The sequence below is a fragment of the Heptranchias perlo genome, chromosome 2 (genome assembly GCF_035084215.1).
Source record: "Heptranchias perlo isolate sHepPer1 chromosome 2, sHepPer1.hap1, whole genome shotgun sequence".
In the NCBI taxonomy this organism is placed as follows: domain Eukaryota; kingdom Metazoa; phylum Chordata; class Chondrichthyes; order Hexanchiformes; family Hexanchidae; genus Heptranchias; species Heptranchias perlo.
This window is the reverse complement of record NC_090326.1, coordinates 153,865,178-153,887,582: the sequence shown is the minus strand read 5'-3', so window position 1 is coordinate 153,887,582 and position 22,405 is coordinate 153,865,178. Positions and strand designations below refer to the sequence as shown.

Genomic DNA, 22,405 nt, shown 5'->3' with positions numbered 1-22,405 from the left:
CTTTACAATCTATATTAACGATTTGGAGGAGGGGACCGAGTGCAACATATCAAAATTTGCAGATGATACAAAGATGGGAGGGAAAGTAGAGAGTGAGGAGGACATAAAAAACCTGCAAGGGGATATAGACAGGCTGGGTGAGTGGGCGGAGATTTGGCAGATGCAATATAATATTGGAAAATGTGAGGTTATGCACTTTGGCAGGAAAAATCAGAGAGCAAGTTATTTTCTTAATGGCGAGAGACTGGAAAGTACTGCTGTACAAAGGGATCTGGGGGTCCTCGTGCAAGAAAATCAAAAAGTTGGTATGCAGGTGCAGCAGGTGATCAAGAAAGCCAACGGAATGTTGGCTTTTATTGCTCGGGGGATAGAATATAAAAACAAGGAGGTATTGCTGCAGTTATATAAGGTATTGGTGAGACCGCACCTGGAATACTGCATACAGTTTTGGTGTCCATACTTAAGAAAAGACATACTTGCTCTCGAGGCAGTACAAAGAAGGTTCACTCGGTTAATCCCGGGGATGAGGGGGCGGACATATGAGGAGAGGTTGAGTAGATTGGGACTCTACTCATTGGAGTTCAGAAGAATGAGAGGCGATCTTATTGAAACATATAAGATTGTGAAGGGTCTTGATCGGGTGGATGCAGTAAGGATGTTCCCAAAGATGGGTGAAACTAGAACTAGGGGGCATAATCTTAGAATAAGGGGCTGCTCTTTCAAAACTGAGATGAGGAGAAACTTCTTCACTCAGAGGGTGGTAGGTCTGTGGAATTTGCTGCCCCAGGAAGCTGTGGAAGCTACATCATTAGATAAATTTAAAACAGAAATAGACAGTTTCCTAGAAGTAAAGGAAATTAGGGGTTATGGGGAGCGGGCAGGAAATTGGACATGAAGCTGAGTTCGGATCGGTCAATGCCCTGTGGGTGGCGGAGAGGGCCCAGGGGCTATGTGGCCGGGTCCTGCTCCGACTTCTTGTGTTCTTTAGATTTGTGGTTGGGATCAGATCAGCCATGATCTTATTGAATGGCGGAGCAGGCTCGAGGGGCCGATTGGCCTACTCCTGCTCCAATTTCTTATGTTCTTATGTTCTTAACCCACACCCAACCTTTAGACGGTTGGGTCAAGCCTGCTGCCCTGAGGAACTCCTGCAGTGTTGCCTCATTGATGTAATGACTGGCCTCCAACAACCACGACCATCTTCAGGTATAACACCAACCACCATAATTTTCGCTTTGACTCGCACTAACATCAATTTTGCTCGGGCTCCTTGGTGCCACACTCACTGAATGCTGCCTTTACGTCAAGGGCAATTACTCTCCCATCTCCTCTGACATTCAGTATTTGCATTCCTGTCTGAATCAAGGATGTGATGAGGCCTGGATTTACCAGCCCCCAAAAAAACTGACAATAAAAAGGTTTGTGCGCCAAGAATAAAAAATTACACGTTCAAAATACTTAAAATCTGAAATAAAAGCAGAAAATATTGGAAATACACATCTTCTGAAAAGAGAAAATGTTTAATCAACTATTCGAATGTGTACAGCCTACATTCCAATATGCTGGAGTATTTTAGTTTTAATGATTTAATTGGTAAGAGATCAAGAAAATACACAAAATGAACCCACTCCAGAAAAAACATTGTTGCATTTGTATCATGTTCCAAAAAGCATTTGATCATGTCTATAGTTATGATAATCCTTAATCCCATTCCTAACCAGATACTGTGTAATGGACAGAGGATCAAACTCTAACTGGAAGACTAGTTTGCATATTGAGGAGTCTGCAGGGACAAAAAGACCTTTCTAATCTCAAGACTTGAGGGTTATTAATCTCAAACTCATGTTCTCTATTTCTGCACTCACAGTTTGAGCTAAATAATCCGCCTGCAACTGTAATCCGTACATTTTAAAGACTCAGATCGTGTTCTCTCTCAAATTTCATTGTTGCAATGAAAACAAGTTCAGTTCTAAGCATTATAACTAAGAATTTTGTTTCTTTTAAAAATAAATTAACACTTATTTCAAGTTAAAAAAAACAGCTGAGGCCAAAGATTACAAAAAAAAGCATAATCCAATATTATGAAGGCGAAGGAGGCTCAGAGCCCCCAACAAATTCCACTTCAACCACTGCAGTCTTCTAATAGAAGAAAAATAAATTGAGACTGTCCCTTTAAGAGATGCACATCAATTGGGTCAGATGCTCTTACCCAGGTCCCAATGTAAAGAAGGGCGTGTTCCAATAGAAGTAGAGCTTAGCAATCAGGAAGAAAAAAGGCCACAAACTGACATTTTCATGATGGGAGAAGATGTTTGGGAGGTGGGGGAAGGGGGCAAAAAAAGGTGAATGTGGGCATTTTTGGCTATGTGGAAAGTGACTGCTCACCTCCAAGAGGAGCAGCAGGAGAATATATCTTTAGGTCAGAATTGGATGGAGATTGTTTTTTTAAAAACTGATTTACTAACCAGGACAAATACAGGAATTTATTGGTGGATATTGGTGAAAACTGACTTTAAAGGTCTATGTATAAATTAGTCAAAGAACTTACATTTTAGTCTGATGCTATCTGCACCAACTTGTCTGCCGGGCAGATCATTACTTAGCTAGTGAATTACTGTGGAACTTGAAGGTTGAGTAATCTGTTGCAAATCCTGGAGGAACTCAGTATTCCAGAGAACTCTGAACCTTTTACCTGACATACAAGTTGGCACAAGGAATATTACTGTTCAGATGGCACATCTTTCAGAAGTCTGTTGCAGCAACAAGTCTTTGTCAGATCAATTCCTTGCCTGTTATAGAACTGAAATAATTCTTCTTCGCAGAACTAGCATTCAAGGTCTCTCCATCAAACAGGAGATAAATCTTGGATGTTGCGGTAATAAAGCGATTCAGCCTTCTGCTGAGTAAGACTATTCCTGTCAGACTCATTAGTTTGGATCCAGCTTCACACCTCTTGAAAATGTGCACCATTCACAGCCCAATGAAAACAGGTGCCGTGAGTAATGGCTACTAATCAGGATTTGTGGCATTCAACACCAACCTTAAAATTCAGTGTTGGCATAGATTGAAGGCCAAGGAATTGTCAATCATATCCAACCAAACTAGGCCCTGGTTGATGCATATGGAGTTGGATGTTTGTAAAACACAACATGCTCATGTGGAGGATAAACATCAACATAGCCGAATGGCTTCTTTCGGTATTGTAAGTCTACGTAAAAGACTTCACAAATATGAAAATGAAGTTCAATTTTTTTCATCCTCTCTCCTGAGGTCTTTGAAATCTTGCTGAGAAAAGAGTTCATCAATGCTAGTCACACAAGTGACAACACCTCATATGAGAGAGCCTGGACAATGATTGCTAACAGGTTATTCAACCATAAGACCTCACAGCTGAGTGAAACATTTTTTATACAACTTCTAAAAAAAAATTAAAACCACCCCAAAATTTGGCAAATTTGACTTTTCTACTGAATACAGTTAGAAATGACAGGAACAAAAAAAAATGATATTACTGGCACAAGATGCCTAGTACACAATTGGATGGAGGGGGGTCATCTACACATATGGCATAATTTTTGTAAATCAGCTGTCCAGAAATGTTTTTTCCCTTTAAACTGGTGAAAAAGGAGAATGAATTACTTTTGCACTCAATGAAACCAATATCAAGCAGTCCCAAGATCCCAGGTAGCTGCAGGGTAAAGATTCCGCTACTCTGCCCCAGTTTGTCATAGACTAACCTAATAAAAGCATACTTATTGTTCCAGTTCCATTTCCTACACCAGATTCCTTTGTAATCTCTGAACAAAGGGTCAATTTAATGCCAATTAGTGCTGTAGTATGGCATTGTATTAACCACATTGAGGCTACCCAAACCAATTTTACTTGGGACCATTATGCCCACCTGTGTTTAAATATCAAACTGGCAACTCAATGTACTATGACCTCCTTCACTACCCAATTGTGTTCTAATTTACAACTCGACCAATCCTATATCCAGATTACTGCTATTTTATCTAAAGAATCCAGCTAAAGCACACAACCCAAACAAAACAGCTGTCTGATGACTTGGCGGCACATTCTTCTGCTACCTCCCATAGATACAGTTTCCTGTATCAATTCAACATAATGCATGATGGTAGCTCAATGGCCCAGAATGGACTGGTCTTTTTCTATTGGATACTATTAATCCATTGCCGCCCCCCCCCCCCCCCCACCCACCCATGCATTTAGATTAATTTCTTAATGAACATTTTAAAGTTGCATTCAATTAGTTTTATCTATCTTTAAAAGGCGGTAGGGTGGAAAATTTATGGATGACCCCAACACAAGAACAGAGCCAGCTATTTAAATTGCCAGTACACCATGTCATTACATGAGATGATGCTAGGAATTTTGTACAGACATCTTTTTATTAAATATACAATAAATCATTTTCTAACAACATTGATCTTTTAAGCTCCTTGGTGCAAGCATATGAATTTTGGTAACTTAGTCTTTTTTTAAAAAATGATTTTCCTAGCAATATCAGTGTTATCTTACAATCTGGACCACATGGGTAGGCATATTCAGAATGTACACACATCCAAGGTCAAACAAAAGCACACTTCATTTTGTTATTTTTTTCCACAAAAAAGCACTCCACCCTCAAAAAAATTTAATTTTGCTTTTAAATTAAATTTAATGCAGACCTATTTAAAAAGAGACACAGGAGCACGGAACATCTACCGTAATTGAAGTCAAAATGAAAAACTGAGAAACTTAATCTAAGTTTTACTTTAGAGATCTAAGCATCAAATAATACTTTATTTATACTTTCTCACCCACCACACTGTCTCCTGGGAACACAGAAATGGTTTCATCCACACAATAGTCCACAACTACCACAAATGCAGTTCAGTCAATGCAAGGTATTTCTGCAGTGGCTGAAGCCCACAACATCAGTTCCTTTCCCCTCAGAGAGGCGTATCCTACTATGGCATGTGGTCTCATTTGTTATTCTGGTTGAGGAATTATGCAAATTATAAAAATATCTGTCTTTATATTGTAAAGTACCAAGGGCATTGTTAGATTGATTTTTTTTTGGAAAAACATTAACTCGTGTTCTCCTAATGCTGATATTTTCTTCTGTAAAATGGGGGTGTATTTTCTTCCCCTTTAAACACATGCACCAAAGCAGCGTACACCAGGATTAACCTGGAGCGCAAGAACAAGCTCACGCTCTTCTCAATGACAAACCACCTCCTTCTGGACTGTGTTGTCACTACCTCTCCCATCATTCCCTGTTCAAAACTCTTCAATCCAGCTTCTGCTGCGGTCAGATTGTTTGTCTGACATCAATTCATGAATGAGCGAGAAATTTCATTAATTTTGACAAGCCAAAACCATCTTGTTGGCTCCACCAAAATATTAATACTGTGTCCCTGACTTCACCAGCTTCAATGTACAAACTTGGTATTCTTTTACAATCTTAGCTGTGCTTCTATTTCCATATTCCATTTGTCACCAAGGCCACTTACCTCTACAGTGTTACCTGCCTCTAATTTTACCTCACCTACACCATTGCTGAAACCCTTATCCACATTTCTGTTGCCTGCGTACTTAACTTCTCCAACGCCCATCTTGGTAGCCTCCGAACCTTCAGTCTACATAAACTAGAGGTGGCGGTACAGCGATATGCAGCCAAGAGGGAGTGGCTGCGGGAGTCCTCAACATTGACGGCGGACCCCATGAAATCTCATGGCATCAGGTCAGACATGGGCAAAGTGATGGAAGGTGTCGTCGACAGTGCTATCAAGTGGCAGTTACTCACCAATAACCTGCTCAAAGACGCTCAGTTTGGGTTCCGCCAGGACCACTCGGCTCCAGACCTCATTACAGCTTTGGTCCAAACATGGACAAGAGTTGAATTCCAGAGGTGAGGTGAGAGTGACTGCCCTTGACATCAAGGCAGCATTTGACCGAGTGTGGCACCAAGGAGCCCCAGTAAAATTGAAGTCAATGGGAATCAGGGGAAAAACTCCAGTGGCTGGAGTCCTACCTAGCACAAAGGAAGATGGTAGTGGTTGTTGGAGGTCAATCATCTCAGCCCCAGGACATTGCTGCAGGAGTTCCTCAGGGCAGTGTCCTAGGCCCAACCACCTTCAGCTGCTTCATCAATGACCTTCCCTCCATCATAGGGTCAGAAATGGGGATGTTCGCTGATGATTGCACAATGTTCAGTTCCATTCGCAACCCCTCAGATAATGAAGCAGAGCGTGCCCGCATGCAAGACCTGGACAACATACAGCCTTGGGTTGATAAGTGGCAAGAAACATTCGCGCCAGACAAGTGCTAGGCAATGACCATCTCCAATAAGAGAGAGTCTAACCACCTCCCCTTGACATTCAACTGCATTACCATCGCCGAATCCCCCACCATCAACATCCTGGGGGTCAGCATTGACCAGAAACTTAACTGGACCAGCCACATAAATACTGCAGCTACAAGAGCAGGTCCGAGGTTGGATATTCTGTGGCAAGTGACTCACCTCCTGACTCCCCAAAGCCTTTCCACCATCTACAAGGCACAAGTCAGGAGTGTGATGGAATACTCTCTACTTGCCTGGATGAGTGCAGCTCCAACAACACAAGAAGCTCAACACCATCCAGGACAAAGCAGCCCGCTTGATTGGCATCCCATCCACCACATAAACATTCACTCCCTTCACCATCGGAGCCCCGTGACTGCAGAGTGTACCATCCACAGGATGCACTGCAGCAACTCGCACGGCTTCTTCGACAGCACCTCCCAAACCCACCTCTACCACCTAGAAGGACAAGGACAAGGACAACAGGCACATGGGAACAACACCACCTGCACGTTCCCCTCCAAGTCACACACCATCCTGATTTGGAAATATATCGCAGTTCCTTCATCGTCGCTGGGTCAAAATCCTGGAACTCGCTACCTAACAGCACTGTGGGAGAACCTTCACCACACGGACTGCAGCGGTTCAAGAAGGCCAAGGGCACTTAGGGATGGGCAATAAATGCTGGCTTTGCCAGCGACGCCCACATCCTACGAATGAATAAAAAAGAACTCCAACTCATCCAAAGCTGTGCTGCACAGATACACTCCCTTCCTCGTCAACCTTTACTGGTTCCTGATGCATTTAATACAGCACAGTGGTAGCACTCTTGCCGGAGTCAGAAAGTTGTCGATTCAAACTCCACTCCATTATCTTGAACACATAATCTAGGTTAACAGTTCAGTGCAATACTGTTGGAGTCCTGCACTACCCGAGGTGCTATCTTGCGGGTGAGACATTAAACTGAGGCTCCGTCTACTTTCTCAGGAGGGATGGACGTAAAAGATCCCTTACCACTATTCAAAGAGGAGCAGGGAGTTCTCCCAGTGTCCTAGCTAACATTGTGGTCATTTGTCTCATTGCTGATTAAGGGACACCTCTCTGCACAAATTGGCTGCCACGTCTGCCTACAATACAACATGTAAACAATTTTACAACACCAAGTTATAGTCCAGCAATTTTATTTTAAATTCACAAGCTTTCGGAGATTTTCATCATACAATACAACATGATGTGGAGATGCCGGTGATGGACTGGGGTTGACAATTGTCAACAATTTTACAACACCAAGTTATAGTCCAGCAATTTTATTTTAAATTCACAAGCTTTCGGAGGCTACCTCCTTCCTCCTTCCTCAGGTGAACGATGTGGCTCCACATCGTTCACCTGAGGAAGGAGGTAGCCTCCGAAAGCTTGTGAATTTAAAATAAAATTGCTGGACTATAACTTGGTGTTGTAAAATTGTTTACAATTTACAATACAACAGTAACTACAATTCAAAAAGTACTTCATTGACTGTGAAGAGCTTTGGGACGTCCCGAGGATGTGAAAGGGGCTGCATAAATACAAGTTGTCTTTCTTTCTTCCTTCCTTTCTTACTTACAACCTCCTTCAGCCCTACATCTCAATATGCCTATCTGTTTTGCTTACCTCAATTCAAGAAGTTTTGGACACCAACTTCTTTCTGCTGCACCTTATGGATTGACTTTCCCCTTCTCAACACTGAAATTTTGCAGTGAAAGTTTGGGACTTGCATAGGTACATTAAGTGTAAGGTTCTAAGCAGCTAAATTATTTGGTTAACAGCAAACGTCCTATCGTATTGTGTGATATGAATCAAGTGTTTGTGAACTTACTGAAGCAGATAACTCCTTTTTGACTATACTTCATGGATATTTTATTCTACAATTCATATAGCCCATATTTTGGAAATAAAAACCATAATCATTATCCAATTTTCCCATAAAAGATACATTGGTCTCTGCCTCAACCACTCTGTGGCAACGTTTTTCATACTCCAACAATGTAATAACAATTTTTGCTAATTCTCACCTCACTCTCAGTGACTATTTTAAATTGATCACTCATCACCACTGACTCTCCATCCAAAGTATATAGCTTTTTCTTATTCACTCTCAAAACCCTTCATCATTTTAAAAACTTCTAATAAATCTGCTCCAATTAGTCCCATATCTCAAGTATCCATCAGATTAGACAAGGACAAAACAGCATATAGCTTAAAACATTTTACTAAACTATTTTAGAAGAGTCTAAGCTCTTTCATTGCCACCTCCAAAAGGCAGATATAAAGGTACAGCATATGGAAACAGTTCCCAAAAAATATATATTTACATAAAAAGTATAGGAAAAAGTAATCTTACCTGTTTCCATTGCATTTTCTGTTGCCTCCAACCCATCCATACTGTCATCATCTTCAATGACCGTCTTTCCCCTGCTCCGAGACCTGTGATCATAAGAGGAGGGAAGGTTATATGTCAATCATTAGAAAGAAGAATGGATCCATCTTGTGGAAAAGTAGTTACTTCATTATCTGCACATTCATTTCTAGAACATTACACCGAGATCATTTATAGATAGCTTTCCAGCTCTCATTAGAATTTCGAAGTGATTCTATTAGTTCTATAAACAAATTACTGCTAACAAATAAAGATTAGAGATGGCAGCACAGGCGGTGCATTGGGACTACAGTATATGGCAGTGTGACTGTCCTGGATTGCCACATAAGCAGGAAATGTCTCTGCCTTGAGTCACTCCAGCTCAGTGTCATTGAGCTGGAGTGCGAGTTAGAGACACTCCATCACATTAGGGAGGGGGGAGGAATTTGAGGATATTTTTCTCCAGAGTACAGTCACACCTCAGAGGAAAGCACAGGTGCAGGAAGGGGTGAGTGTGCCTATTAGTCAGCACGATATGGGGAACCAAGGGGAGATAGAGAAAAAGGTCCCACAGACACGGATCCTATCCAATAGGTACAATGTACTTGCTACCTGTGAGGATAAGGATGAAAACTGCAAGGAGGATGGCTAACTATGGCACCATGGAGAGGAGGCAGTACAAGGGGGGTGGGATGTGGGCGTCTGGCAAGGTCAGCATTTATTGCCCATCCCTAATTGCCCTCGAGAAGGTGGTGGTGAGCCGCCTTCTTGAACCGCTCCATGTGGTGAAGGTTCTCCCACAGTGCTGTTAAGTTGTGAGTTCCAGGATTTTGACCCAGCGGCGATGAAGGAACGGCAATATATTTCCAAGTCGGGATGGTGTGTGACTTGGAGGGGAACGTGCAGGTGGTATTGTTGCCACGTGCCTGCTGCCCTTGTCCTACTAGGTGGTGGAGCTCGCAGGTTGGGGAGGTGCTGTCGAAGAAGTCTTGGCGAGTTGCTGCACAGCATCCTGTGGATGGTACACACTGCAGCCACTGTGCGCCGGTGGTGGAGGGAGTGAATGTTTAGGGTGGATGGGCTGCTTTGTCCTCGATGGTGGTGAGCTTCTTGAGTGTTGTTGGAGCTGCACTCATCTGGTCAAGGGGAGAGTATTCCATCGCACTTCTGATTTGTGCCTTTTAGATGGTGGAAAGGCTTTAGGGAGTCAGGAGGTGAGTCACTCGCCACAGAATACCTAGCCTCTGACCTGCTCTTAGGAACATAGGAACAGGAGTAGGCCATTCAGCCCCTCAAGCCCACTCCACCACTTGATGAGATCATGGCTGATCTGTTATCTAACTCCATATACCTGCCTTTGGCCCATATCCCTTAATACCTTTGGTTGCCAAAAAGCTATCTATCTCACATTTAAATTTAGCAATTGAGCTAGTATCAATTGCCGTTTGCGGAAGAGAGTTCCAAACTTCTACCACCCTTTGTGTGTAGAAGTGTTTTCTAATCTCACTCCTGAAAGGTCTGGCTCTAATTTTTAGACTGTGCCTCCTACGCCTAGAATCCCCAACCAGCGGAAATAGTTTCTCTCGATCCACCCTACCTGTTCCCCTTAATATCTTATAAAATTCGATCAGATCACCCCTTTACCTTCTAAACTCTAGAGAATACAACCCCAATTTGTGTACTCTCTCCTCGTAACTTAACCCTTGAAGTCCGGGTATCATTCTAGTAAACCTACGCTGCACTCCCTCCAAGGCCAATACGTCCTTCCAAAAGTGCGGTGCCCAGAACTGCTCACAGTACTCCAGGTGCAGTCCAACCAGGGTTTTGTATTGCTGCAGCATAACTTCTGTGGATGGTCCAGCTAAGTTTCTGGTCAATGATGACCCCCAGGATGTTGGTGAGCGATTCGGCGATGGTAATGCCGTTGAATGTCAAAGGGAGGTGGTTGGATCCTCTCTTGTTGGAGATGATCATTGCCTGGCACTTGTCTGGCGCGAATGTTATTTGCTATTTATCAGCTCAAGCCTGGATGTTGTCCAGGTCTTGCTGCATGCGGGCATGAACTGCTTCATTATCTGCGGGGTTGCGAATCGAACTGAACACTATGCAATCAGCGAATATCCCCATTTCTGACCTTATGATGGAGGGAAGGTCATTGATGAAGCAGCTGAAGATGGTTGGGCCTAGGACACTGCCCTGAGGAACTCCTGCAGCAATGCCCTGGGGCTGAGATGATTGGCCTCCAACAACCACTACCATCTTCCTTTGTGCTAGGTATGACTCCAATCATAGGGAATTTAATAATTAGGGGGATAGACAGCGTCCTCTACAGTCGCGACCGAGAATCCAGGAGGGTGTGGTGCCTACCTGGGTGCAATGGTGAAGGATATCTCAGAGCAACTGGAGAGGAACTTGGAAAGGGAGGGGGAATGGCCAGTTGCTATGGTCCATGTAGGAACCAATAGGGAAGAAAAGGCAGCAGGTCCTGCTATGGGAATATCCGAAGTTAGGAACTAAATTATAAAACCAGACCTCACAGGTAGTAATCTCCTGTCGCAATCATGCTAATTGGGAGAGGGATATACAGATCAAGCAAGTGAGTGCGTGGCTGAAAGATTGGTGTGGGAAGGAGGGGTTCCATTTCATGGGACACCAGCACCAATACTGGGTCAGAAAGGAGCTGTACCGCTGGGCTCCACCTGAATTGAAATGGGACCAATGTCCTAGCAGAAAGGATAAGTAGAACTGTGGATATGTCTTTAAACTAATAAGATTGGGGGGGGGGGGAAGGGCGGGCGGGGGGGGGGGGGGGGGGAAGGATCTGGTGAAAATAGCCTGAAGATATAAGAAATAGGAGTTGAGAGTAAAGGTCAGACCAAGGTGAATAAGATAACAAATGGTCAGTTATACAGTTGTAGAACATAAGTATAAAATGACTTAAAAATAAAGTGAGTGGAACAATTAATCATAACAAATTAACTTTTTTTTTATTCGTTCACGGGATGTGGGCGTCGCTGGCAAGGCCGGCATTTATTGCCCATCCCTAATTGCCCTCGAGAAGGTGGTGGTGAGCCGCCTTCTTGAACCGCTGCAGTCCGTGTGGTGACGGTTCTCCCACAGTGCTGTTAGGAAGGGAGTTCCAGGATTTTGACCCAGCGACAATGAAGGAACGGCGATATATTTCCAAGTCGGGATGGTGTGTGACTTGGAGGGGAACGTGCAGGTGGTGTTGTTCCCATGCGCCTGCTGCCCTTGTCCTTCTAGGTGGTAGAGGTCGCGGGTTTGGGAGGTGCTGTCGAAGAAGCCTTGGCGAGTTGCTGCAGTGCATCCTGTGGATGGTGCACACTGCAGCCACAGTGCGCCGGTGGTGAAGGGAGTGAATGTTTAGGGTGGTGGATGGGGTGCCAATCAAGCGGGCTGCTTTATCTTGGATGGTGTCGAGCTTCTTGAGTGTTGTTGGAGCTGCACTCATCCAGGCAAGTGGAGAGTATTCCATCACACTCCTGACTTGTGCCTTGTAGATGGTGGAAAGGCTTTGGGGAGTCAGGAGGTGAGTCACTCGCCGCAGAATACCCAGCCTCTGACCTGCTCTCGTAGCCACAGTATTTATATGGCTGGTCCAGTTAAGTTTCTGGTCAATGGTGACCCCCAGGATGTTGATGGTGGGGGATTCGGCGATGGTAATGCCGTTGAATGTCAACGGCCTAAACAGCAATGTGCACAGCATCCAAAACAAAACGGGGGAACTGGAGGCAATAATTCGTAGTGAGGAGCCAGATGTAGTAGGGATAAAGAACAGGACTGGCAGTTAAATATTGCAGACTATAACGTATTTAGAAAGGATAGGAAAGGAACAAGGGGGGATGAAGTTTCTGCACTAATTAGAGATAACAATGGCAGTAGTAAAAAGGGACATAAGTAACATTAAGATTGAAACAGAATCCATATGGATTGAGACAAAGGATAAGAAGGGGTCGATTACATTAATAGGGGTATTCTACAGACTATCTAATAGTGGAAGGGAAGTAGAGGAAGAAATACATAGTCAAATCTTTGAAATGAATAAAAGACATAGAATAATAATAATCATGGAAGATTTCAACTACCCCCCAAATAAACTGGCAAGGAAGTAGGGAAAGGGGAAAACAGGAATGGAGTTTTTGCAGTGTACTCAGGACTCCTTTCTTACCCAGTACATAATAAAAGCCCGAGAGAGGAATCAGTACTGGATCCAGTAATGGGAAATGAACTGGAGTAGATAAGAGAAGTAAGCATAGGGGAACCAGTGATTGTAACATAGTAAGGCTTAAAATAATGATTGCACAAGCAGTAAGTAAGACAAAGATCAAAATAATTGAATGGAAAAAGCTAATTTTGAGGGGGATGAGAATGGAACTAGGGACAGTAAACTGAGAAAAAATTGACAGAACAGCAGTGGGAAATATTTAAAATGGTGATCAATAAGAGTTCAGGAGAAATATATTCTGCTAAGAACAAGAACAAACTAGCCAATAACGCAACACCATGGGTGAATAAACAGCTACGGGTAAAATTGAGACTAAAAAAAGGCATACACTAAGTACACAGACAATAAAGGAGAGGAAGACAAAAAGGGAATACGAAGAGGTTAGGAAGGATGTCAAAAAAAATTAGGAAGGCAAAGAGGAACTATAAAAATAAATTATCGAGGAATATAAAAAGAAATAGCAAAGTATTCGACAGACACATAAATAACAAAGAAAAATCAGGATAGGGATAGGGCCACTAAGGGACGCACAAGATAAATTCTCAGGTAATGATAGCAAAATGGAAGAAATATAGAATAGTTACTTTACCTCAGTATTTACCAGGGAGGCTAACAAGGTGGGTATGACATTAGAAGAAGAGATCAAAAAGCTATAAAGACTTAAGATAGTAAGCAGGGAGATAATTGATAAACTAAACCAAACTCAGAGGATAAAACCCCATGACCGGATGGATTGCATCCGTGCATATTAAGTTAGGGAAGAGATAGCAGAGGAACTATTAGATATATATAAAAATTCATTAGATAAGGGAATAGTGCCAAAGGACTGGCAGACAGCAAATGTTATTCCTCTATTTGAAAAGGGAGATAGAAGATGTCCAGGGAACTATAGACCAGTTAGCTTAACATCAGTTGTAGGAAAGATAATGGAACCTTTACTCAATAGAAAAACATCTAGAAACTGAAAATAATAAAAGAATAGTCAGCACAGATTTCAAAAGGGAAAGTCATGCTTGACCAAACTTATTGAATTCTTTGAAGAAGTAACAGAAAGAGTAGACAAGGGTAATGCAGTAGATGTAATCTATTTGGATTTTCAAAAAGGTCTTCAATAAAGTACATAGTAGACTCATCACTAAGGTCAGCGCATATGGAGTCAGGGGAAAGGTGGCAGAATGGATAGCAAGCTGGCTACAAAACAGAGAACAGAGAGTAGGGGTTAAAGGTGGGAAGTGGTGTTCCACAGGAATCGTGCTGGGACCACTGTTGTTCACAATTTATATCAATAATTTTGACTTGGGAATTGGAAGTACAATTTCAAAATTTGCAGACGATACCAAATTGGGAGGTGTCGTTAATACAAAGGCTGCGACAAAATACAGGAAGACATTAATAAACTTGCAGAATGGGCGTGTAAATGGCAAATAAATTTCAATATAGGTAAGTGTGAGGTAGTATGAAGAATAAGGAGGCCACATTCTGCTTGGATAAGAAGTCTAAATGGGGTATAGGTGTAAAGGGATCTGGGGGCGTAGATACACAAATCACTAAGAGTAGCGACGCAGGTTAATAAGGCCTTGAAAAAAAGCAAACCAAGCACTGGGGTTCATTTCTAGAGGGTTGGAATGGAAAAGCAGAGAAGTTATGTTAAACTTGAATAGAATCTTGGTTAGACCACATGGAGGACTGTGGACAGTTCTGTTCTCCATATTATATTAAAAAAAAAGGCACTGGAGAAGAGGCAAAAAAGATTCACAAGGACGGTACCAGAACTGAGAGGATACACTTATCAGGAAAGGCTGAACAGGCTGGGGCTCTTTTCTCTGGAAAAAAGGCCGAGGAGTGACTTGAAAGGCTTTAAGCTAATGAAAGGGTTTGATAAGGTAGACAGAGAAAATGTTTCCACTTGTGGGGGTGTCCAAATCTAGAGGTCATAAATCCAATTGGGTATAGAAGTTTTTCCTGAATTCTCTAAGAGTGGTAAGAATGTGGAACTCGCTATCACAAGGAGTAGTTGAGGCGAATAGCATAATGCATTTAAATGAGTACTAAATCAGTACTTTGCATCTGTCTTTACCAAGGAAGAAGATGCTGCCAAAGTCAAGAGGATGTAGTTGAGATACTGGATGGGCTAAAAATTGATGAAGAGGACGTACCAGAAAGGCTGGCTGTACTTAAAAGTAGGTAAGTCATTTGGTCAGGATAGAATGCATCGGGAGGTTGCTGAGGGAAGTAAGGGTGGAAATTGCAGAGGTCCTGGCCATAATCTTCCAAACATCCATAGATATGGGTGTGGTGCCAGAGGACTGGAGAATTGCAAATGTTACACCCTTGCAAGGATAAACCCAGCGACTACAGACCAGTCAGTCTAACCTCGGTGGTGGGGAAGCTTTTAGAATCGATAACCTGGGACAAAATTAATAGTCACTTGGACAAGTGCGGCTTAATTAAGGAAAGCCAGCACGGATTTGTTAAAAGCAAATTGTGTTTAACTGACTTGATAGAGTTTTTTGATAAGATAACAGAGAGTTGATGAGGGCAATGCAGTTGATGTGTATATGGACTTCCAAAAGGCATTTGATAAAGTGCCACATAATAGGCTCGTCAGCAAAATTGAAGCCCATGGAATAAAAGAGGCAGTGGCAACATGGATACGGAATTGGCTAAGTGACAGGAAACAGTAGTGGTGAACGGTTGTTTCTCGGACTGCAGGAAGGTATAGAGTGGTGTTCCCCAGGGGTAGGTACTGGGACCACTGCTTTTTTTATATATATTAATGACTTCGACTTGGATGTACAGGGCACAATTTCAAAATTTGCAGAGACACAAACTTGGAAGGGTAGTGAACAGTGAAGAGGATAGTGATAGACTTCAAGAGGTCATAGGCAGGCTGGTGGCATGGGCGGATACGTGGCAGATGAAATTTAATGCAGAAAAATGCGAAGTGATACATTTCAGTAGGAAGAATGAGGAAAGGCAATATAAACTAAAGGGCACAATTCTAAACGGGGTACAGAAACAGAGAGATCTGGGGGTATATGTATATAAATCTTTGAAGGCGGCAGGACAGGTTGAGAAAGTGGTTTAAAAAGCATACAGGATCCTTGAAATATAAATTGAGGCAGAGTACAAAAGCAAGGAAGTTACATTGAACCTTTATAAAATACTGGTTCAGCCACAACTGTAGTATTGTATCCAATTCTGCACACCGCACTTTAGGAAGGACGTGAAGGCCATAGAGAGTACAGAAAAGATTTACTAGAATGGTTCCAGGGATGAGCGTTTTCAGTTACATGGAGAGACTGGAGAAGCTGGGTTGTTCTCCTTACAGCAGAGAAGGTTGAAAGGAGATTTGATAGAAGTGTTCAAAATCATGAAGGGTTTCGATAAAGTAAAGAGAAACTGTTCCCATTGGTGGAAGGATCGAGAACAAGAGGACACAGATTTAAGGTGATTGGCAAAAGAGAAGAATCAAAGGTGACATGAGGAAAAACTTTTTTTAAGCAGCGAGTGCGCTGCCTGAAAGGGTGGTGGAAGCAAATTCAATTGTGGCTTTGGCTTTCAAAAAGGAATTGGATAAATACTTGAAGGCAAAAAAATTGCAGGACGATGGGGAAAAGAGCAGGAGAATGAGACTAACTGGATTACTCTTACAAAGAGCCGGCATGTGCTCGACAGGCCAAATGGACTCCTCCTGTAACCATTCTAAGATTTACGAGGAAGCTACATAAGCACGAGGGAGAAAGGAATAGAAGGAAATGCTGATAGGGTTAGATGAAGAGGGGTGGGAGGAGACTCGTGTGGAGCATAAACGCCAGCACAGACAAGTTGGGCCGAATGGCCCGTTTCTGTGCTATTGATTCTATGTAAACCACACTGAACTACATTAAGGAAAAAATGAAGTTTACTGGGAAAAAAGTGGTTTACTTGAATGAGCAACTATTGGTATAGTTTTACTGTTTAAAAAGATTGAAGACTAAACATCTAAAACCCTTCACCTTGCAATCCTGAACAGTCATTTGATATAATTAAATGCCAAATGTATTTGATTGATAGTCGATACAGACATTCAGCTTGCACTGCAGACCTGCATGTTCTATTACCATGGCCTTTAGTCTCAAAGGTCTTGCACAAATGCTGCATAATTCCTATTTAATGCTCTAAGGCAACTAAATATTAATGCACGTCTCCCCCATTTTGGGCTCAGATACTTAGCAGAAGTCTATATTAAAGTCTGCCATTACCTCAACATCCTATAAACTTGTCTATTCTACTCACCTTATATTCAAGTCTTTTGTGCAGTTTGAAAATCACTTACTACTCTTCCAATGGGAGAGCAGGGGCATTTCACACAGCAGCCATTTGTCCTGCACTTAGTATACAGTATGTACTGTACTTGTCTGGAACTGATTATCATTGCGTAATCAAGAAAACAGGAAACATTTTTTGTGCCAAATGAACTAGCACTACGGTAGGATGGTTTGTTGCCACGATAAACATCAGTGTTGCTTAAGCAATTTAAGCACATTTAATTAAAAAGAGTGCACTTGGTATATTCAGTCACATGAACAATCGAATATGCTCTTTCAATCTCAGGTCTTCATTCAGCACAAAAATATCATTTGGTTTAATTTTTCATTTATTATTTGATTTAGAAAAGATGATTCAAATAGAAGCATGTTTCAAACAAACATCAAGACAATGGCTTCAGCATATGTTGAGTGCCGCAGGCCATCTGCCATAGCCGACACGTACAACGGATTTAGGTGCCTGCTGCAGAAATACAAGAACTTGTGCAACTCCTGGCTCAAATTCTCAGTCCACAATGGCTGCACTGACTGCTGGCCTTTCTTGAAGGCAACGACGACACCACATGCCCAACTGTCACACTCCAATTTGGTGTTTGCTGCCATCAAGCAGCCAAACAAGGAGTAGTTGAGGCAAATAGCATAGATGCATTTAAGCTAGATAAGCATGAGGGAGAAAGGAATAGAAGGGTACCTGATGGGGTTAGATGAAGTAGGCAGGGAAGTAGTGCTCGTGTGGAGCATAAACGCCAACATGGACCAGTTGGGCCAAATGGCCTGTTTCTGTGCTGTAGTTTCGATGTAAATAATATCCCCTTCTACTTTGAGGGCATCTTCTAATTGTTCCTTCACGTTCTGGTGGGCTTTTCGATACTTAGCACCACCTCCCGAACAGCAAGGCTTACGGACTGCAAGATTTAGCTATCCTACATTCTTGAGCTCACAGCGAATAACAACTTGCATTTATACAAGCGCATTTAACATAGTAGAACAAACCAAGGCACTTCACGGGAGCAATTATCAAACAAAATTTGAAACCGAATGACATAGGAACTATTGGGACAGGTGACCAAAAGCTTGGTCAAAGAGGTAGGTTTTAAGGAGCGTCTTAAAGAAGCAGAGAGATTTAGGGAGGGAACTCCAGAGCTTAGGTCCCAGACAGCTGAAGGCACAGCTGCCAATGGTGGGGCGATTAAAATTGGGGATGTACAAGAGGCTAGAATTGGAGGAGCGCAAAGATCTCGGAGCGTTGTAGGGCTGGAGGAGGTGACTGCAATAGGGTGGGGTGAGGCCACAGAGGGATTTGAAAACAAGGATGAGAATTTTTTTTAAATTGAGCCATTGCCAGCCCAGGGGCCAATGTAGTTCAGTAAGCACAGGGGTGATGGGAGAATGGGACTTGTTGCGAGTTAGGATACGGGCAACAGAGTTTTGGATAAGTTCAGTGTCCTGGTCCTTACAACTAGGGTTTCTTTTATCCTACCAACTTGGGTTTCTTTTCTCTTTCCAACTTTCCCTATTGAGTCATCCCAAGTTCTTGCCACAATTCAGCCAACTTGGAAAGTAATTGAGAGTCAGAGTTCGACCACGACAATGACGGCTAGATTAATTTTCATAGATTAACACTTAACTCCAAGAAGGCCCAGAACTTGAACTCTGTACTGGAGGTAAAGTACTTCCACTAGGTCTCAAAGGTGACCTTCTTTGACAAAATGGTGCTACCTTTCTCCCTTTGGGTAGCCACCAAAGGAGGTTTGGCCAAACATATGAAAGTAATCCCCACTCCTGGCTATAGTACATCCACCAGATTCATCACGTTGTGTTACCTCCTGCTACCAACCTGGATTCAACAACTGCTTTCCAGACAATATCAAAACTGCATTGCAAAATCCACACCCTGCTTCTCTGCCAGGATACAATATTGGTTACCTGTTGTTACATGAACCTGGGTGACACATAGCACAGCATTTAATTGGAGTGGACAATTCAACAGCAAGTCAGGTTTTAATACACCATTACTGAGGAGTGATCTATCCAGACATTTCAGCACATAGATCTAGAACAGGAACCCAAGATTCAGATGCTCTCTCGATACTTTTTCTCATGTCACACACAAAGGACCACTTCCACATGAAAGTCCATGCTTCCTATGAACTGAAATATAGCTTGTGAGTGAAGTAATCTGAAATAATGGGGCACATGGTGCAAAATCAACCCTTTTATTTTTGAGACACTGACTGGAATAGATTGCCACTGCAAGCTTCTGAACTCCTTGATTCACGCACAAATCACACTGACAGGCCATAATTCTCAGGCTACAAACAATAAAACAAGTTTATTAATATAAAACTAAACAGAAGCAAGAGAAAACATAAACCCAGCAGATTTCAGTAAAAGAATCCTCAAATTTTCACCAATATATTCAACCCATTTCAAAATAATAAACACCTTGAAACTTGATTATTAGAACTTGAACACATATCTGTGAGGAATACCTTACATATGAAATTGGATATAAAATTGGATATGCAGAGATTTTCTAATAGCCCCAGTTTGTTCAACTGCCTGGTGAAATGGAGAACCAATGGATGGGGCAACAGTTTACACAAACTCTTTGCTTTGAAGTCCAAACGGTGACAAAAGATGATATGTTCTTATGTGAGTAATATCTGACTAAGAAAGAGGAGGAATAGGCCATACGGCCGCTTGAGCCTGCTCCACAATTCAATCTGATCATGGCTGATCTTCGACCTCAACTCCACTTTCCTGCCCGATCCCCATACCCCTTAATTCCCTTAGAGTCCAAAAATCTACCTAACTCAGCGTTGAATATATTCAACGACTCAGCATCCACAGCCCTCTGGGGTAGAGAATTTCAAAGATTTACAACCCCGAGTGAAGAAATTCCTCCTCATCCTAGTCTTAAATGGCCAACGACTTATCCTGCGACTACGCCCTCTAGTTCTAGACTCTCCAGCCAAGGGAAACAACCTCAGCGTCTACCCTGTCAAGCCCCCTCAGAATCTTACGTTTCACAATTAATAAAGCTGACCCTCAAGGAAGTTACTTGGGTACCAGCCGCAGGCTTTTCACCACTTCCAACACACAGCAGATCAGAGCATCTAGAAAGCAGGGTCCCACAACAGGACAGACAATCACAGTAATGCTTGTTCTTGGGACTTGTATCCCAGAACACAAAATAGACTGTAATTCAGGGCAAACAAAAGCCCAGTGATCCACATTACCATTCGCAACCCCTCAGATGATTAAGCAATCTGTGCCCGCGTGTAGCAAGACCTGGACAACATCCAGGCTTGGGCTGATAATTAGCAAGTAACATTCCCGCCAGACAAGTGCCAGGCAATCACCATCTCCAAAAGGGAGAGTCTAACCACTACCCCTTGACATTCAATGGCATTACCATCACCGAATCCCCCACCATCAACATCCTGGGGGGTCACCATTGACCAAAAAAAACAACTAACAGGAGGAGGAGGCTCTGCAAACATCCCCATCCTCAATGATGGTGGAGTCCAGCACGTGAGTGCAAAAGACAAGGCTGAAGCGTTTGCAACCATCTTCAGCCAGAAGTGCCGAGTGGACGATCCATCTCGGTCTCCTCCCAATATCCCCACCATCACAGAAGCCAGTCTTCAGCCAATCCGATTCACTCCACGTTATCAAGAAACGGCTGAGTGCACTGGATACAGCAAAGGTTATGGGCCCCGACAATATCCCGGCTGTAGTGCTGAAGACTTGTGCTCCAGAACTAGCTGCGCCTCTAGCCAAGCTGTTCCAGTACAGCTACAACACTGGCATCTACCAGACAATGTGGAAAATTGCCCAGGTATGTCCTGTCCACAAAAAGCAGGACAAATCCAATCCGGCCAATTACCACCCCATCAGTCTACTCTCAATCATCAGCAAAGTGATGGAAGATGTCGTCGACAGTGCTATCAAGCAGCACTTACTCACCAATAACCTGCTCACCGATGCTCAGTTTGGGTTCTGCCAGGACCACTCGGCTCCAGACCTCATTACAGCCTTGGTCCAAACATGGACAAAAGAGCTGAATTCCAGAGGTGAGAGTGACTGCCCTTGACATCAAGGCAGCATTTGATAGAGTGCGGCAACAAGGAGCCCTAGTAAAATTGAAGTCAATGGGAATCAGGGGGGAAAACTCTCCAGTGGCTGGAGTCATACCGAGCACAAAGGAAGATGGTAGTGGTTGTTGGAGGCCAATCATCTCAGCCCCAGGGCATTGCTGCAGGTGTTCATCAGGGCAGTGTCCTCGGCCCAACCATCTTCAGCTGCTTCATCAATTACCTTCCCTCCATCATAAGGTCAGAAATGGGAATGTTCGCTGATGATTGCACAGTCTTCAGTTCCATTCGCAACCCCTCAAATAATGAAGCAGTCCAAGCCCGCATACAGCAAGAACTGGACAACATCCAGGCTTGGGCTGATAAGTGGCAAGTAACATTCGCGCCAGACAAGTGCCAGGCGATGACAATCTCCAACAAGAGAGGGTCTAACCACCTCCCCTTGACATTCAATGGCATTACCATCGCCGAATCCCCCACCATCAACATCCAGGGGGTCACCATTGACCAGAAACTCAACTGGACCATCCATGTAAATACTGTGGCTACGAGAGCAAGTCAGAGGCTGGGTATTATGCGGCGAATGACTCACCTCATGACTCCCCAAAGCCTTTCCACCATCTACAAGGCACAAGTCAGGAGTGTGATGGAATACTCTCCACTTGCTTGGATGAGTGCAGCTCCAACAACACTCAAGAAGCTCGACACCATCCAGGACAAAGCAGCCTGCTTGACTGGCACCCCATCCACCACCCTAAACATTCACTCCCTTCACCACTACCGCACTGTGGCTGCAGTGTGTACCATCTACAAGATGCACTGCAGCATCTCGCCAAGGCTTCTTCGACAGCACCTCCCAAACCCACGACCTCTACCACCTAGAAGGACAAGAGCAGCAGGCACATGGGAACACCACCACCTGCACATTCCCCTCCAAGTCACGCACTATCCTGACTTGGAAATATATCGCCGTTCCTTCATCGTCGCTGGGTCAAAATCCTGAAACTC

At 43.2% G+C, this 22,405-nt stretch overlaps 1 protein-coding gene across 10 annotated transcripts in view; it reads right to left on the bottom strand.

Annotated features, from left to right (window-relative positions):
- Nucleotides 1-22,405, bottom strand: part of kmt2ca (lysine (K)-specific methyltransferase 2Ca) — a 424,137-nt gene that overhangs the window by 317,114 nt on the left and 84,618 nt on the right. For all 10 annotated transcript variants that reach the window (XM_068008355.1, XM_068008384.1, XM_068008402.1 and 7 more), the window contains exon 3: nucleotides 8,727-8,809. In XM_068008355.1, the coding sequence (XP_067864456.1) occupies nucleotides 8,727-8,809 (83 nt within the window). The remainder of the gene's footprint in view (nucleotides 1-8,726; nucleotides 8,810-22,405) is intronic.